General features: G+C 34.5%; 1 protein-coding gene across 2 annotated transcripts in view; it reads right to left on the reverse strand.

The window, feature by feature from the left end:
* Positions 1-1,048: 1,048 nt before the first annotated feature.
* The window catches only part of SEMA3A (semaphorin 3A), a 322,510-nt gene continuing 303,555 nt past the window's right edge, over positions 1,049-20,003 (reverse strand). For both annotated transcript variants that reach the window (XM_059170983.1, XM_059170982.1), the window contains 2 exons: positions 8,578-8,720; positions 1,049-7,206 (listed from right to left, as the gene is read on the reverse strand). In XM_059170983.1, coding sequence (XP_059026966.1) covers positions 6,751-7,206; positions 8,578-8,720 — 599 coding nt within the window. In that variant the 3' untranslated portion in view covers positions 1,049-6,750. The remainder of the gene's footprint in view (positions 7,207-8,577; positions 8,721-20,003) is intronic.

The following is a 20,003-nucleotide window of genomic DNA, read 5'->3' on the forward strand; positions in this document are numbered from 1 at the left end:
TTAGATCTAAGTAAGGCACTCCTAATTTTTCTTTCCTACAAAGCTGTGATAATAAAATTGCCCTACTTCATATAACGAGAATCGAGTGAGATCACAAAAATACCTTGAACATTATAAAGTGATATAAAAAAATGTAACATTACTATTACCAAGCAGTAGCTTTAGTAAGGCTTTACTAATGCTCTACACTTCTGCTTGATTGATTTTATAAGTATTACAATATTAAATTATAGTATAATACAATTATATATATTATAGTTTGTACTTAGATTTCATATGTACTGATATCAACTGGACAATATTGTAACAATGCATAAACATTTCCTTTAAATGAGTTTGGGAATATTACTTCTCAGTAATGAATACAGAGCTCCTTGATATGAATAATTTTAATAAACATTGTCTAATGACAAAGGGGAGTTTAGGAAGAAACGAATATGGGAACAATTACAAATTATATTCCAGTCTCCACTGGGGGAAACAGCATATGTTACTTTTTAAATGATTAGAGATTTTGTAACCTAGGGAATTTTTTGTTTGTTTTGTAAATTCTAGAGAGGTTAAGAATAAAGTTAAAGGAGAAATCTTAAAAATGGCATGTTCCTAAATGACTAGACTATTATTTTAGTAATATAATAATCTTAGATGAATATTTACCCAAACCCTTCTGAATAAATATTTTCATGATTTTAAGAATTCAATGTACTCTTTGATAGTAGTACACTTTTCCATATGGGTGCTGGTTTTTATTTCTGATGCTGTATTACTATTCACTGAGTAATAATTTAACCTGCATCCTCAATCAATTCAAACATAACTAATTTCAACAAGAACTATTAAGGTCAAAAGTAATGCATAGAAGAGAATAAGCAGTATTTCTGAAGTTGGTAAATGCCAACAATTCAAATTTGAATCATATTCTACCATATTTAGTCAGTACATAATTTTAAGTAGAATTTATCAAATGGTATAGAGAGGACTATATTCATTTGTTGACATTTATCAGCAAATTAAAACAGTGAACAAAAAAGCAAAAATATTTGAAGACTACTGAAAGTGTCATTCTTTTATTGACATTCAAGAATGCAAACTTCCTAAAACTTGAGGTATAATAAAAAAATTCCTAAAGCGGAAAAGCTGCTTGATTTTACACATACAACTTTACCTAAAACAGTTTAAGCCTCTCTGGAATTAGCCATCAACAAAACAATCAAAACATTAAGAATTGAGCTACACAAATGACAGGGATTTTTTAAAAATTATATTTACTTGAGGTCTAATGCTTTGGTGAGATTTACAGAGAGAGGATGAAGTTGAGACTTCAGAATTACCCAAATTGGGATGACTTACACACATTTACGAAAACTTTTGCTTAGGTACTACATAAATAAACAGTGTGTCTACAAGTATAATGTTTAGATTAAGAGAAATAAAATACAGTCTTTTGTTATGTGAGAAAAAACTTGACAGTTTAATGGTGGTGTTCAGTTGACAATTTCAGGATGCAGCTAAGCTCCTCATTTTCTTAATTTTTTTCTTTTCTTTTTTTTTCTTTTTACTTAGGAGTCTTTGCCTGTCAACTACCTGCGCTAACCTCACCTTCATCACTGTTTAGCCGTAAATACTCCATCTGGGGTATTCACTGAATAAACACAGGCTTCATATTTTAATGCCATCTTTGATGAAGTCTGGTCTGTGGGCCACCCTATTAATTAGCAAGGCAATGTTGGACCTGTGTCCAGGTGGTCCAACACTAGACGAGTGGCGCAATGTTAAAGACAGGTGACACATAAGCGAAGCTTTTATTTCTACCTGCGTAAGAGCAGCCTGACAAAGCTATCTTCTCCCAGCTGTTCCTCTGAGTTCCAAATTGCACAAAAGCAAGGTTGGTTGGATTAGAAAGGAGATTATGGCATAAGATTAGTTTGAAAACGTCAAGTGCTGTGACTCCAGCTATGTAAAGATAAAAGAGGTCAACGTTGAAGAGGGAAGTGAGGGAGGGAGAGCAGAAAGGGGTAGGGAGTAGAAAGCAGCAGAGTGAGTAATATCAATGGCCAGAGAGGAGAATTGTGGAGTACAAATAGAGGGCAATAAACCAAAGTCCAGGAAAAATCAAACTAATACACTGTTTTGACTAATAGTAGTGGGGCAGTTTCCTTTTCTTTATGAACCCCATACTCTATTTGGAATACCTGTTCCTGCAATAAAAGCATTTTTTCACAACTCTCTTCAATTTGCCTGATTTTTTTTTCCCTGCCTATATTGCTCTTTTTACTTCATCAGGGCAAATTTAACTTGTATTTCAATTCCTAGATTGCATGCCATTTTTGCTCTGAAGCTTTCCGTGATCTCTTCAAACGAAATCCTTCCTCTTGGATCCCACAGCACTTTTATCTTGAGTTTGCATGTGACACTATTCATGCGACACTCACATCGTGATCCGGTTCTTTCCAGCAATGATTTATTGAGCTTCTCCTGTGCCAGCCATCATGCTAGATACTTGGGGCAGGAGGTTGGGAGGGGGTTCATGTAAATTAGATACAAACTCTGTCCTCAAGAAGCTTTCAGTCTAGAAAGGGATAAGGGTCTAAACAAAGAAATGACACCTTTGTGATAAGTGTGGCAATGGAAAAGTAAATACAAGGCACAGATTTAGTGCAGAGAAGGTGGTTAGTTTCATCTAGAGATGGAAGAAACAGGAAACGCTTGCCAAGTAAAATGATGGTAAGTCGTTTTACTATCCTCATCACCTACCAGTGCCCGGCACATAAGAGATAGACAAGATCTACCAATATAATTTAGTTGAACAGGTAGGAGTCTGGTTCTAAAGTTCAAAAGCCAATTTTTGTGTCCAGAAGCCCAATTTCTTTATATTCAAAATCACTTGATCCACTGGGGTTAGATCTGGTACCTCTACCTTTGCCTGTGTGCATTTGCATGTTTGAAATAAAAATCAAGCTGTTTTCTTTGGTCAGGTTGTCTGTGAAAATGGCTGCTCCATTTCCGTGGCTCCATGCTCTCTTCATTTACAGTTCTCTTAGTGTATGCACTTTAAAAAAATGTGTTTCTTTAATTAACTAGTATAAAAAATTGTTAGAAATCAGATAAACTAATAGGCTTTTTGCAAACTTTGGGAAAAATAATGTTTTCTTTTTTTATGGAAGTATATTTTGCAAATATTAACAATGACTTTGAATAATTACTACAAAGTTAAAATAAAAAGCATGTACGCCTTTGGCATCAGGGCAATTTATATCTAATACACTATAATGCAGTAAGATGATGTTGAATCCCGTTTGTTAAATTTGTCTTTGAAGCCATCAAATTGGATGATTTCCATTAAAGTTTGAATGCAAACTGTGTTTTAAAAGTGAATTCATAAAACAGAGATTACAAAATATTATACTAATCACTTCATGTTAATAAAAGGCTTCCTTATAACTTTAAGGATAGGTAACTTCAGTAACAATTGTTGGCATCTTTGCAGAGCCTGAATAAAACCAAACTGATCATGATAATGACACATGATAGAATTTCATCCCCACATGTCCTTTTTTAGGCATGGTAAAAATAACAGTATCTAACTTAAAGGGCATCAAAATGCACATCGTCCTCATAAATACAGAACCCAGTTCACAGAAGACTAGAATGAAGAAATCTGTTAGGTAGCAACCCGACTCTCATTCTCAGCATTTTTAAAACTTATGTTCCTTGACACCATATGCTACAGGGAATAGTAAAGACATCTGAATTCAAATATTTTGAAGAAATGTGTATTTAGCAACTGAATACATGCTAAAAGGAATAATTTACAGCAGCAGTTTCATTACATTTGTCTCTCCAGTTTTCTAGTTCCCATCTGAAATGCAGTGATAAATACAGATATGGAACATATTTACTACCTGGCAAAAAAACATGCTTATTGAATGGGCACACAGCCTCTGCCCTTGAATAGCACATAACCCCCCTTGTCACCTGTGTGGGGAAATCTTGCATTTCAGGATGATGTTGAACACACTGATATGGAGAACCTATATAAAGTTGTATTTCACTGTCCTTCCTCTTATTTTCAAAAGTATTTACATCTCTTTTGCCTAATGTGTAGGTAGCAAAAATATTAAACACATTACCACTGAAAATCACTAAATTGTACATAAAAGTAGCATTGAGTGTGCATTTACATGCATTTACATTTCACATTGGATTTCAACTGGGCCAGAATTTCTCTGCTGCGATGAACTTTTTCCAATCGTAAGATTGCTGTCAGAACTTGCTTATGGTCATGTGAGCCTCTTAACAAAGTTCCAACTCTGATGATACATGCAATATGCCAAAGTCTAGAAAAACTTAATTAAATGGGACATTACTTTTTCGTGCAAAATGTCCCCTTCAATACACATTGGCAGAGTATGACTGTACTAAGAGTTATCTATCTGCTAGTTATATCTATAATTTTCTTTGAAAACTCAGACCTGATGGTTTATAAAGACATGCCAGAGATTTGCTTCTTTTGTTTCTTTAATTGAAGTTTAGACTTCCTTTCTCTGGGTTTTCCATAATGCGAAACAAAACTCAGTCAGACACTGGAAGGCATCCCTAAAGTTATCATAGAATTTCAATCTGTAGCCCTTCAGATGCATTCGTTTTGAGGACTAATAAGAATTAAGATATTTGTTGCAAATAAATCTGTTTCAGCCGCAAATTTCAAAGGAAGTGCAACACCAAATTTTAGCACAGTTAAGATACTCTAAGAAAATAAAAGAATTACCTATTTTTGGAGTACTCTTTGTTCTTTAATTAGTACTTCAAACATTTCTATTTCCCTACAGAAATATGTCCTTCAAATAATTTAAAATTCAAATACCATTTGAGGATGTATTTCTAAAAGTAACACTGTATTCATCAATGGAGCCTAAAATTGAGTGCAGAATATTTTTAGGCTTTCATTTGGAATAGGCATTAACAAATTGTTTATTCAAATCACTAAAACTGAAACATGAGCTTCCATCTGTGAAATATTTCAGCTGAGAATTTTTTAAAAAAAATTCACTGTAGTCTGAGGTGAGAAATTAATGCTGAGTTAATTAGAATCCCAAGACAGCTAGAGTTAGAATTTCAATGCTGCTTTCATTAATTAGCAAGAAGATGTTTCCTTTGCATTTCTGTGCATGATGAAGGATCTAGGGAGGGCTTCCTGGAAGGGTGAGTGCAGTGCAAGAGAAAAGTATCATAATGCTGAAGGTCTTATACACCTTGAAGTCAATGATTCTCAAGGAATCATGTTAGGACAAGGAACAAGGCAAGTCCTTTATTGATCAGCTTTTACCTTATTTTATAAATTGCTGCAGGAAACAAAAAGTTTTACATGTTTTGAGTGTGAGCTGTGCCCTGGAAAACAGTTTGTATAAAAGTCGCTCCCATCAACATGAAACAAATCATATGTTCCTTAGACAGATAATTGTTTAAAACAAGATGAGATAAAAGACAGCTGATACAGATGTAAACAGAGTTGGGAAATTTGCTTTTAAGAAGTTGTTCTGCATATTACTGATCTTTTTTCAAAAAATTTGAGTGACAGAGATGTAATTCCTAAAGGAATCATGGGAGATTTTTATGTCTCAAATATCATGCAGCTTTTCAAGCACAGAATTAAGAGTTTTTCTGTTAATGTCATATTTAAACAATGCTTACTCTTTTCATGAACTATGCAGTTCCTTTTCTCCTTATTGATCCATTAGGTACAACACAAGGCATTTAACAGGTCAGTTTGCATCTTCTGATTTTGCTGGTTAAATGCTCTGTATTTTCTAGAAAACATTATGCAAGTTAAACTCAATTTTCGATAATACTTAAAGAAGGGGGAGGTGTTATTTGTTTGAATTCCTCAGAGAAATAAAGCCTAATTTATATGCAGGCTTCAGGAAACAGCGGTAAATGATGTTTATGTGTTTCTTGAACACTACTGGCTATCCCTCTTGTGGAACTAAAAACACAAGGTCGGAAAAAAGCAGCACACGATTGGAGTTTTTAAAACAAAAGCTATACAGCACAATAACTAAGACAAAAACCTACTCTAGCTTAGAAAAGAGCTAATTTTTACTGCATATTTGTCATGGTACATTTAAATTATAGTTTTAATAAAATACATCTTTAGATCAAAGCTGAAAGAAGACATCAGTAGTAGATCAGTGTATTCCATTTTTCTTCTGGATGATGGATGGTTTATGTTTTTTATATTTCCACAGACCATTTCATTCAGTATCATTTTACTCCTCCAGTACATATAAACATGAGTGCTGGTAGACAAAAAAATATCCTTGAATCCAACTGTATTTTGGAATATTCATCAGCTTCATAAATCCATGCAGTTTATTTTAAACTTTTCAGTTCAATAAAATGGCTTTGCTGATGCAGTTTTTCTTCTTTAGATGGCAATATGGCAAATGACATTTTTATTTCTCAGGCAAAGAAGAAAGCGAAACCTGTACAATGAAATCTCATAGGAAACATTTAAGTCTGCTAAAGTGAACATCTGCGTTCACCTGACCTCTATTAGGTGTTGGTATTAGGAGGAAAGCCTGTTAGCAAAGTTACTCATGGACTTAATTTATAATTGGGGGAAGTCAGTTGCATTTCCCACCATTGTAAACATCCACATAATGCCATGAAAAAAGTTCATGTATATTGCATTTTTCCAGTTATTACCTAGGCAAGTTTCTACTTGTTTGAGGTTTCTAGAGGTAATGCAGCTCAGACACTCCTGGGTGCCCTCTCAAATTCGTGGGTCCGCCTGTTTCTACCTTTCTTATTTTCCTGTAAGTGCTTCCATTTGTTACTATTCCCTTGGTTATGTCCTGGCCTTTGCCGACGCTGTTTTCGGTCCCTTTTCCATACTTGTTCACAGAACTCATCCATCGTGTTCAGGTTGGGGTGGTTGATGAGCTGCATGAAGTCTCTGTACCAGACTTTCTGGCTAGGTGTCATGCTGTTGGATATTTCTTTGGTCTTAGACCCATCCCCATCATCATCTTTATGGAGAAGTTCTTCCAAATGTTCCGTGTCAATGACTTCCAAGGTCACTTTAAGAAGAGTCTGCATGAATCCATGTTCCACGGCATGGCAGAGGTAATTGCCTGAATCCTTCCGTTGCAGGCTACGCAGTAGAAGGCCTTGTTCTGTCCTGATGATATGATCATCCACTCTGATCTAGCAGAAGAGAAATGGTAGCAAAAATATACATATTTAAAGAAAGAGAAGTTCTGGAACTCTGTTTCAGTAAAAATTTAGATTACGTGTTGAGGCACACTTTAACAGTTAATAAATGTCTAGCTTAAGAGAAATGATAGCAGCTGTCCTTCAGAAAAAGAGTTAGAAATTTCTGTAAATCAATTTTAAGATGCCTTGCAAAATTAAGAGAGGGTCTACTGTCTTAATATAATTTTTCATTATAATAATTTAAAATATTCAATATAATAAAAGGATAAAGAAACACTCTATTTATAAACTTGAAAGAAGGTATATAAATATAGGTGAAAGTTAACAGTAAATCTTGGAAATACAGAACCATGATATCAGAAAACAGTGCAGTGTTAGAATGAACTCAGAAGATTTGAAAAAGTTAAAAAATCAGCAGTTCAGCAAGCAGTGGAAAGCAAAGGGCTGCATGCTTAATAATTACCCACTTTCTAAGTCTTACATGTGACATAAATATGAAGATGCGCTCTTGAATATGTCTAACCTCCCTCTTGTTTTGTATATAGTTTACAACAGACATCTCTGAAACCCTAAGCTGAGAGGGTATAAGATTATATAAAATCAACTCTGACATTTGTATGATGTGATTACCTATATAAAGATGTTTCAAATGTCAAAAAAGGCAAGGGAGGACCTTAAACTTTATATTCAGATTGTGTTTATAAAATTGCAAAGAATATATTTACCAATCAGCTACATGACCTGGTTAGTTACACTTATTTCATACTTTTAAAAAGCTTTAAAGGCTCAGAGCATTGAGATTTTTTGTGTACATTTCCTTACTTTTACACAGAATAAATGAATACATTGAGGAGGAAGATCTGTCTGATGCTACATGCATAGTTTGTATCAGAGTTCATACTGGGATGGCAGACCCTTCATCCTAAATCTCCTACTCCCATTCTCAAACCTTTCCCCCCATTTGAGGAGGAACTTAATAGAGAAAAGAAAACATGTTTGGATAGGGGAATTAATTGAACAATAGTTAAAATTAGTAGAGGATTTGATTTTTTTTCTTTTGCACACAAACATAGATAACAAATTGCTTTGTAGGCAACTACAAGGAAAAAGAAGACTTTCAAATACATTCCCAAATGGCTTCTGGGACAAAAGTCTTAACAGTTTACTTTTGTTTCTCCAGTTCCTAGCACAAAGCCTGTTAAAATCAGCCTTCAGGGAATGCTCCTTTAATGAATGGACTATTGGTGGGTTAAGAAAAAGATAAGAGATTCACTGTATTTTTTCACCCTCAAGTCAACCATGCTGGGGTCACTTAACATTATACGTTAGACAGAAATAATCCAGTCAATTTCATTCCTATACCTCTTCTTTTCGCTCTTCATTTCGCCTCTGGAATTGCCAATAGACCAGAGCTCGCTGTGATTTTGGACTGCATTCCAGGAACGTGCTACTATTTTCTACTCCATAGATGATTCTTTCTTCAAGGCTGTGGCCATGGTGATTACCTGGCCGGTGATGAGGAAATGAAATGAGGAAACATTAGAGAAGTAAACTCAACCTTCCAAAGTATTCCTTTGGAAATTCAGAAGATAAATTTGTTGCCTAGTCAGGTGTCTTTTCCAAATTGATTTAGGATGGCAGAAATGTCACGGGACGTAAGGTGACAAAACTCAAGAGCCTGCCTAAATAGACTAATTATATTGGTATAAGTTATATAAAGCATATATAGAGAGATTTGTCTACCAGAAAATAGCATTACAGTAAAAGAAGCAGTCATGTGTGCAGTTTAACTATACATCTTTATATGCTGTGATAATACTTTCCAAGAAATTATTTTAACTGTAAAACTCTATGCTCTCACTAACGGGACCAGTTCATATGGTACTATTCTCTAGCAGAAAAGTTATTTGAACTTTTGGAAACAAGACTGTTTCTGAGAAATTATGTTGCCTCTTTATGTTTGTTTTTCATCTTAAAATTAAATTCACCAGCCATTAATATTTATTTAGTATTTTACAGAAGGTAGAGTTCAGGAAGTTTATATTTCCCACCAATAACCCTTAAATAATCTACAAGGTTGTTCTGAAGATCAATTGGTGTGAAATGTTTGAGATGGCTCAGAAGAAAGATGCACAATTATAAAGCAATATGGTTTCAATTGTCCTTATTTTACAATGATACATCTTCTATTATTTTCAAGAGTTAGGCTAAAGAATATGGCAAGAGTATATAATAAAATGTAGCAATAAGAAAACCTGTTTCCTGATTAAATTTCTATTATTTTACCCTTTATGTAACCTCCTTCAATGTGGTAAATGAAACACAGTTAAGATCAAAAGTAGGACACAGGGAGTCTAGGTAAAACTCATTTAGAGAAGGAAAAAAAAAAACCCTCGTTATTATCTTGTATAATCCTGTTTCCATTATGACATCCTGTACAATCTGGAACTCATTAAATTAATTTAGAAAATAATAAATATATTTTCACATGCATGGAGGGCTGACAGTATAGACAGATGAAAATTTTTTGCTCTCTACTTCAAACTCAGCTAGATTTTTAATTTTAAAAAAAGTCCCTCCCCCACCTTTTTTGGCATCACTTTGACAATTTTACTCTCATTCTAATCAACTGAGAACTTTTGTCTGTCACAGACAACATGATTTGCTCTCACTAGGTTTGAAGCTCTCCAAAATCCTGCTTTTACCTAACCCCTGTATACGGTTTATGTCCACCAACTCCTAATATCACCCTGCCATGGTGGACATTTGGTATCCCCAGGGAGGTCAATCTCAGTGTTTTCTTTTCTATCACCCTAAACTGTGAAATGAAACTCTTCTAAAAAGTTGGGAAGTATCTGTCCCTTCTTATTTAACAGCTCAATAACCTGGAAAAAGGAAATGACTGAAATGTAAAGGAACAACATTTAACTGATCCCAAGTCACATTTTCTTTTTTTTATATTGGAGATCTATTTTTGTATGTCAGTATATATGTTGAATATGGTAGTCTTTTTAATGCGCCCTCTGAAATTACTTGTATATCATTGAATGAATGGATATGACACATGTTGCTGTGCTAGTTTGCAAGATATCTGCTTCCCTGGATAGAGGTGAACTGAATCTCTCTGCCTAATGGGCACTGGAAAATCTCCTGTGATACCATGTTTAGAGTACCTTGTCACATTTTTTTTCCCTCCTTGCTTTGCAGTTTGAACTTTGATTTAGAGATCCTTTTACTTGAGATATTATTCAGTTTATAAAAAAAACAAAGAAGAAGAAGGAAATCTGCAAAACGTAGCAACACAGATGAACCTTGGGGAAAACTAAATGAAAGAGGCCAGTCACAGCACAAGTCTGTATGATGTTCCCACTTACATAAAATACCTTAAGTAGTCGGACTCCTAGAAGCTGATGTTAGAATGGTGGTTGTCAGGGAATGGGGGCGGGAGGTGGGAAGGGAAATGGGTAGGCGCTAGTCAATGGGTATGTAGTTTCGGTTATGCAAGGTGAGTCAGACCTTGAGATCTGCTGTACAACAGTGTGCTACAGAGTAGAATATTGTATTGTGCACTTCAAAACTTAAGAGGGTGGGTCTCACGTTAAGTCTCCTTACTCCAATAAGATAAAAAAAGGAAAAGAAAAGTTTAAATTAAAAAATCCTTTAACTTTTAGGCAAAGTCTTTTCATTCAATCTCTACGTATTAATGACTCATAAGACATGACAGCATAAAAGAGTAAAAAAAACATTAGAATTAGAAGCAAATAACATGATGATCCACCAGTATCTTCTGGCTTATCCAGGCCTACTTTTCTTGTAGAACTTTACAATAAGAACTGACTTGTCTCCCACCTAAGTTATGAGAGATATCTGTAAAAATCTTAAGATCTAAGTTCTTCTTTGCAAACACAGAGCTCCTTTGGTTGATCAGTTGACACACAGTAAGGAAGAGCAATATACCTTGTATAATAAGAAAGCCTAGTATAGGGGACCTGGGTGGCTCAGTGGGTTAAGCCTTGCCTCTGGCTCAGGTCATGATCTCAGAGTCCTTGGATGGAGCCCACAGCCGGATTTCTGCTCAGCAGGGAGCCTGCTTCCCTATATTTCTCTGTCTGCCTCTCTGCCTACTTGTGATCTTTTTCTCTGTCAAATAAATAAAAATCTTAAAAAAAAAAAAAGCTTAGTATAGAGTTTAATGTAAATGTAACATCCAGTAGGTACATTTTCAAATATACATAAAATTGTCTTCTTCCCAATTAATTTAATCATTCTATCTGTTCCATAGAGAGTTTTCTGTTAACCCTTCTTCTAATTCTGGGAAACCTGTTCAGTTTTTATTTTCTCAGGTTCTCTTGTGGTGACAGCAACTGTTTCCCAGTATACAAAAAATAAATAAATTAAAGAAATAAAATAGAAGTTTTCTTTTCTTTTCTTTTTCTTTGAGAGAGAGAAAAGAGGAAGAGGCAGAGAGAGAATCTTAAAGCAGGATCCATGCCCAGAGCAAAGTTTAACGCCTGATGCACCAGGCTCAATGTTGCAACCCTGAGATCATGACCTGGACCAAAATCAGTAGTCAGATGGTTAACTGACTGAGCCACCCAGACATCCAAAAGTTCCTTAACAGTAAATATTTTCTTATATTTAAGAAACCATTTCATCTGCTACTTGTAGTACAGTCTAGCATAAGATGGTATTTGATTTAATCAAGAATTTATACTAAGTTGCTTTTAGTTTATAATAGCAATAGTTTGTGAAGTTCTTCAAGAAACATGACATTCAGGTAGTTTTCCACCTGAGTAAGAACCACAACTGGAGAATTTAGTTCACTGCCCAGGGGTCTTTATATTGCCTTGATAACTACTCTCACCAACACCATTAGTACTCTTTCCCCCTTTAAATCTGGCTTTTCTTTCTCTCTTTTGTCCAAATAAAAAAGCAAAAGAAAGTGTTCTAGTTAGTAAGCAATGAAGTTACAAGTTCTGCCATATTAACTATCAATCAGAGTCGTTATGCATAGGTACTATTGTCTTTCTTTGGTTTGAGATTCTCTTACTCTATGTTTCGTTAGATTCTGCTGCCATCAGTAACAACTGCAAAAACTAAATTTCCACTGAATATAGTAGTTTCCATTAATTCTTCTACAGTACAATGTTTCTATCATCCACAAATTTTAACTTAGCACCATAATTTTCATTTAAATTGCCCTAGGCAAGCATTCCTATATTTGGGTGCTCAGCTATAACAACCTATAAACATTTTTTCTATTGATTTCCCCATACCTGAAACTTTATAAACAGATACCCAATAAACATTTTAGACCAACAAGAAGCACTCAATAACTATCCATTTCCTTTCCTGATCCTTCTACCCCAAATGCTTGAGTAGATGTCGCACAACATAGGACACTTCAGAATTCTGATAATACTCTATTTCTCTTTCTCCTGCCTTTATTTCCTATACCCCCTAATCATTGTCTCTGTTTCTATCTTTCTATTAAAAAATATAAACAGGGGACAATATTTTGATTCTTGTCTTACTAGATTTTCAATTTTTTTTTTCCTTAGGATGCCAAACATACTATCATTTTGACTTTATTAAAGCAAAAAGCTCTACATTGAAATGGTAGCACAGTACAGCTATAGGTTAAATATTTTTCAGTGCATATATTACTGAACTTAAAATTATCCAATAAAAATCAAAAGATCAACTAAGAAAAACACTGTTGATTAAAGATAGGAATAGGATAGGAAAGGATAGGAAATCTTGCATATTCAGGGTAAGTATAAATGAGGATCTCCCTCTGGATTAAACTAATTGATCCGAGAGCAGTTTACATGGAACACATTGGGTTATTCCCATAACATGACTGATTTTTGTGAATTGTGTTGGATGGGGTCCTTCTGATCTATGCTGAGGAAGCCCAGAAAGAATACTCTATTGATGTGCTCACTGTGTTCATGTCACAATGCTGTTCAGTACGGTGTCCACTGCCATGCACTATTTTCTTGATATTCACCTTGGGAGATTTGTTTTTTTTTTTCTGGTGTAGTTTTAGGAATTATTGAGATTCTCTTGAGTAAATGATTTTTTTTTTTTTTTTTTAAAGTAGGCTCCACACCCAACATGAGTCTTGAACTTGCAACCCTGAGATCCAGAGTCGCATGCTCTACTGACTGAGCTGGACAGGTGCCCTGAAAAACTGACTTTAAAAAAAAAATTTTTAAAGAATTAATTCTGTGGCTCATGTGTTGATCAGTTTTTCCCCTCACCACTGGCTAAAAAAACTCATTAGACAAATTTACGTTCTATCCTTAGAACTTCACGATGACTATGTTCTCCCTTCACGCCTGGTTTTGTTCTGTCAGTATACCTGTTTGTCTGTGTGACATTATTGCTATCTTTGTCTTATCCTTGTTTTTAATCAAATAATTACACATCATCTGAAATATATTATTGGGTCATCTAGCAATTTTGAACAACATAAAGTTTTTATAACCCTTTTTAGTATCTTTTTTGTTAAAAATTTATCTATATAAAAATAAGAGTATAATGCCTGGACACAGAAACCGTCATAAATATGTGAGGTACTATTATTGTTACTGCTGCTCTTGTGATAGTTTCAACTATTAATTCAAAACTTAAAATCTTTATTGAGAATTCAGAGTAAGACAAATTATGAACTGCTTTCCAACATCAATCCTACTTCCTGACCACCATCAAATAAACTATTTTCTCTTCTATGCTTCCTAAAAATCTTTTTACATATAGTTTGCAAACACATGTAATTTTATTTGTTATGATTATTTATTAATCTGGTTGTCTTCCTCTGTACCATATGTTTTATAATCCTGGCACTAGGCAGCCATAAACCCTTGGCTGATGTTTGCTGAATGGAAAATCCAGGTAACTATTTACACTGCATTTAAAGCTAAAATTTCATGTAACTTTGATATCCTCAGACACAGAGTTATCATAATTACATAAAAGAAATGGTTTAAAAGTTTAATCAGGTAAAAAAGGGCATAGGATTTATAACCTTGATTATGACAGAATATGCTATTAAACCACCTTGGCAAATATAAACATTTCAAATCTTCTAGTTTTTTTGTTTTATAATGTTACAAGAGTTGATTTGAGATATGGTGGTAGAAGATAACTAATCAAGTACACTCCAAAATAAAAAATTCCAAATATGGGATGATAAGAAGAGAAAGAGATTAGAGAAATTATATGAATACATTCTCACATCTCCAGGGACACCTATAAGTCCAAAGGATGTCTATGCCAATGAGTAATTCTGTACATTTCCAGAAAGAAACCAATCCCATTTTAATCTATTTTAAAATACATTTCGCACTTAGAAAGCAACTGTTTCGAATATAAACTATTGCTAAGAAAATTATCAGTAGACAAGAAGTGTAGAGTTAGTTGCTAAATTGGCATAATGAATTCTCATGAGTTGAATTGAATAAAGGAAAATAATTGAGAGCAACAAACATTAAAATTATTTTAAAAGTACCACAGTGTGTTTGAATAACACAACGTTAACAATATATCGCTGTTGTTAATGACAAGAAATAATGTTTTTAAGGAAGCAATCTTCAATTAATCATTTCCTCCTTTAGTGGGATAATTTATGGAAATGAAATGAGGCTAATAAACCAGAAAGAATGGGAGGAAAGAAAGAAGTTAAATAAATTGCTTCCTTTTGTAACAACAAAAAGTCATGATATCCATCATTTGGCCAGAAATATCATGTTGCTAAAGGCCTTATTTAGTATTTGATTCTCTTCCAATACAGCAGAAACAGAAGGCATCACATTTCAGCTTTCCATTTATCTCACTCTCCTTTTTAACCCCATAAATGTCTCCCAGGATTGAAATGTTAATAATGTAAGAACGTGATATCATGGAAAAAAGATAGAGATGGGTGGGGCGCCTGGGTGGCTCAGTGGGTTGAGCAGCTGCCTTCGGCTCGGGTCATGATCTCGGGGTCCTGGGGTCGAGCCCCGAATCGGGCTCTCTGCTCAGCAGGGAGCCTGCCTCTCGGTCTCTCTCTGCCTGCCTCTCTGCCTACTTGTGATCTCTGTCTGTCAAATAAATAAATAAAATCTTTAAAAAAAAAAAAAAAGATAGAGATGGGTGAGATAGCAAACCCTGTATTTATTCAACTACTTAATTTCTATTATAATTTTTGACGTTTCCCCCTGAAAGTTCTTTTAAAGTTGAACTTCATAAGTAATGAATATACTAGTAAAAGTTAATTTAGGATAGGAGGAAATGGTTGCAAATTATTTGAAATATTTAACAAATATTTTTAGTTGCTGAACTACATAAAGGGAAATCTAATTCCAGTTGTTCTTATCACATTTTATAATTACATTTGTAATTGTAACTTTAAAATTGTAATGTTAATATTTTACATTGCAAATTTTTTTCTCAATAACTTAAGGCTAAACTAAGGACAAAAGGAAATGTTGCCCACAAGCTCTCGGTAACACACAAGACTACAAAAAGGCGTTTCTTATTTTTTTAATTTAAAAAAATATTTTAATGATTTTATTTATTTATTTGACAAAGAGAGACACAGCAAGAGAGGGAATATAAGCAGGGAGAGTGGGAGAGGGAGAAGCAGGCATCCTGTTGAGCGGGCAGCCAGATGCGGGGCTTGATCCCAGGACCCTGGGATAATGACCTGAGCCAAAGACAGATGCTTAATGAATAAGCTACCTAAGCACCCTCAAAATGCCTTTCTTAAGTATAAACATCATTACTTAGATTTTCCTTACCAGATTCTAGATGTTCTTTTCTAAAAATATAAATCGTCATTTATCAATAGGAAAGAACCTAATTTGACTTCAAATGAAGGAATAATCCCCCTTTAAATAGCAGTAGCTAAAAAGTCATTTTATCAGTTAAGTCTTGGGAAGGCTTAAAATACCTAAAAATAAATAAAATTGAAGACAAAAAATTTCATTTACCCCTAACATTCATGTGTGTGTAGATATATATATATATATATATATATATATATATATATATATATAAAGATTTTATTTATTTATTTGACAGAGAGATCACAAGTAGGCAGAGAGGCAGGCAGAGAGAGAGGAAAGGAAGCAGGCCCCCTGCTGAGCAGAGAGCCTGATGAGGGACTCAATCCCAGGACCCTAAGATCATGACCTGAGCCAAAGGCAGCGGCTTAACCCACTGAGCCACCCAGACGCCCTCATGTATATTTTTCAGCCAGACTATTAAGATGGCTAAAACTGACTTAATAATCTCATATATTGTAGTACATTGAGAACAAGTTCTACGGTATATACTAAGCTACATAACAGGGGTCCTGTTTGTTTATTGATAAAATGCTTAGTACAATATTTCTCCAATGTTTTGTATGATGCTTGTACCAACTAGTTACTAACTAGCTGAATGTGAGTTTGCATGCATGCATATGTATGTATTAAAGTCCATGTGCTTAATGCATCTGTCAAGTACAAAAAAAGACTCAATTATGAAACCTTAGAGAAAATTTAAACTTAAAATTTATCAACTTGGGAAAATATCAGATTTTAAACTACTTTGTTTTATTTCCTAAATTAAGATCTGTCTCTGGTGCTGGGAAATAATTACCAAACAGAATACGGCATGTAAAATTTTACAATTCAAGTAGTTTCCCATCTTTTTCAACCCACTGATTCCTGTGGATGTTAGTTTAAAATGTTCTTGTTGGCATATATAATGGATAAACAAGCAGATAGATAAGACCATGGTATTTTAACTTTACTATTCATAGGTAATTATTGTATTAGAGGTGGTCACTAGTATCTTAATTTTTAGAAATTAATTTAAAATATGGAAATGAAATTGATATGTTATGAAGTTAACACTGAAGCCACCTGAATCACTGCATTTACATTTATGCTTGATACCTTTGTTTGTGGAAGGCTGTAGTGCTTCTTGGTATAAAACAGACTGAAATTTCATTATGAAAAAAGCACAACCAATATGAAGATACCTATTACCATGTTTATTTATTCTATATTGAATATCTCATATGTTTTATTTTTATGATTTTATAGCAAATGTTTTACCAAGAAAGCATATATAATATATATGGCAGAATAAAATTACCATAGGAATTTTTACATTTAAACATCAGGAAACATGGACTTTAATTTACTTCTTCCCAAGAGATATGATAGATGATGGAAAACACCCATATACTGAAGCAGAAACCTTCCATAAACAATAATGATAATACCAACTTGTATTTTAATATGTTTCCCTTATTTTTGGAATTTAAAAAATACAGCATGCTTTAAAAACCTTACAACCATTAAGTTATGGGTGTATAAACAGTTGGGTGATCTCTTATGAATATTTAAAAACTGAGTAAGGAACAATGATAGTACAAAATATTTCAAACCTCTTCTTATTCAGGTGTGCGTGTGTGTGCGCGCGCATGTCTCGCACACCTATACTATGGAATAATTGGATTTGCCTATTTACAAGATAATACTATAATAATTTCATTCTAGAATTTCATTCCAGAATGTACACTTTGTATATTTTAATACCTCTGATAATAGAATATGTCTTAGAGCTGTTCTTGACCTGAGTTCAAATTGCTTTCTTCTGGAAAGAGTTTGTTTTCACTTTGGCCAGATACATGTGTCTCTCCTAACCTGACACCTCTTTATTTTATTTTATTTTATTTAAAGATTTTTTTTTTATTTATTTGACAGAGAGAGATCACAAATAGGCAGGCGGGGGTGGGGAGCGGGGGAGGAGGCTCCCTTCTGAGCAGAGAGGCTGATGTGGGGCTTGATCCAGGAACCTGAGATCATGGCCCGAGCCAAAGGCAGAGGCTTAACCCACTGAGCCACCCAGGCACCCCTGACACCTCTTTAAACTAAAGTCTTGTCTGAGGTACTTGGTCCACACTGTTGGTGTGAATTCAGAAAGTAAATGTTTTGAGTATCACCCTGTGATTCAAGAAGTGGTTTTTCCCTTTTCTACCACCCATGATTATAGGTGAAACAAGTAAATGTCCTTGCTGTCTTCTTCATAGGAGTTTATTTCTTCTTTTCACTAATAGTAAAACACTGTAAGCTGGCTTGATGCTGGCATCACTGTTAGAGTATCCATCTTGGAGAGCTTTTCTTCCTTAGCAGTCCTTAAAAAATGGTGCACCTTATATTCAGTGACATCTTAGACTTGATACAATTTGGTAATTTGTTAAAGTTAAGGGTTTTGGGGTTTTTTTTAGGGCTGACATCATGCTCATCTATCAAGTTTTGAGACCTCTCTTGAGGCTAAATGCTCAGATTCAGTTGGAATTTCTGTGTGTATAAAATAAGCTAAAACAGAGACTAGATTAGCATTGCTACAAAATACTAAGTTTACAGCTCTGCAGACCACAAAGATGACATTGCCAAGATGTTTTATGAAATTCTGGAACAATGCTGATGCCAGCCGAGACATAAATTGAGATGAGCCAGTTGCAGAGATAATTAAGAAGATTGAATTCTGTGGATGTTTTACTGTGCGATGCTAGAAGGGAAATGCATGTATGTAGAACAGCCAAGAGAATAAACACAAAGTAAATTCAATGATGGTACCGAATTAAAGTTAGGACATAAAATATTTCAAAGATTCAAAAATCCAAGATGATGTTAACCTTTTTAAATGTTGTTATATATGGTTTGTCCCTTTCTGGGCATGGAGATCGTAATACTACTCATTCTCGTTTAGTAAAGAAGGGAGAATGGTAAATGGACTCAGCCACTCATGCTCTCGGAGGCAAAGTCAGACAAGCTCCAATTTTGTGCATAAGTTATTTTAGGGAAGGGAACAACATAATGGAAACAACCTGAAGTTTCTCTTTAGCATTTTGTATGAGGTGTGAGCGAGAAGACAAGAAGATCTGCCAGCACATACACATTTAGGGTTTCATACTAAAATTTCCCTAGGTGAATAGCCACTAGTGATGGAAAAGAGTGTGCCAGATTAAAGGAAGGTGGAGCTGGAGTTTTCTATGTGACACCTAGGCCCGCTCCCCATTAGTGCTGCCTTTACACAAGAGGGAGCAAAGAGCTGAGTGAGTGTTAAAGGTTTCATCGAGAGTGAAATTTCTTCTACCTTAATGCAGAGTTATTTTATATAGTCTTTCTATTAAAACCTCAGGATATGTAAAATATAGAGTGTTACAGAATATGTTTACCATTACAGCTGGAACTGATTGTCCTGAATTGTATAATTTGGCTTCAAGTTGCTTAGCAGTTTTCTGGGAAAACATCTCATATCTTTGTATGTTTCCATATGAGCACATATATTTTATTCAATGTGAGATGTGACACTAGCAAGACAACATACAAGATGTCACAGGGCTGGGCCCTGGGTTTTTGCCCATTTTATCTCAAAAATTGACATCACCTATTCTAAGATAATTCACTGTTTCCTAATGGTAAGACTCAGCCTGGCCCCATGGGAATGCCTGACTTAGTTTCCAAACATTTGAAATTTACCGTAATCTATGGTATATAGTTTTCATGTTTGGTTAATTAGTAATACAAGCAGACAAAAAAGAAAGAAGCCTTCTAAAAGGGAATGTTTTATTTCTTCTGAACTTCTGAGACTATTTTACCGTTTCTTCCCATATATCACATGCATTTAGGTAGCATTGTTTCCACACACAGACATACACACACACACACACACCCAGTAACACTGAACCACAGAAATTCCCTTTCTTTCCTATATTATTTTGACTGAAGTATCAAAAGAAA

This window comes from Mustela lutreola, chromosome 4 (genome assembly GCF_030435805.1).
Source record: "Mustela lutreola isolate mMusLut2 chromosome 4, mMusLut2.pri, whole genome shotgun sequence".
NCBI classification, from domain to species: domain Eukaryota; kingdom Metazoa; phylum Chordata; class Mammalia; order Carnivora; family Mustelidae; genus Mustela; species Mustela lutreola.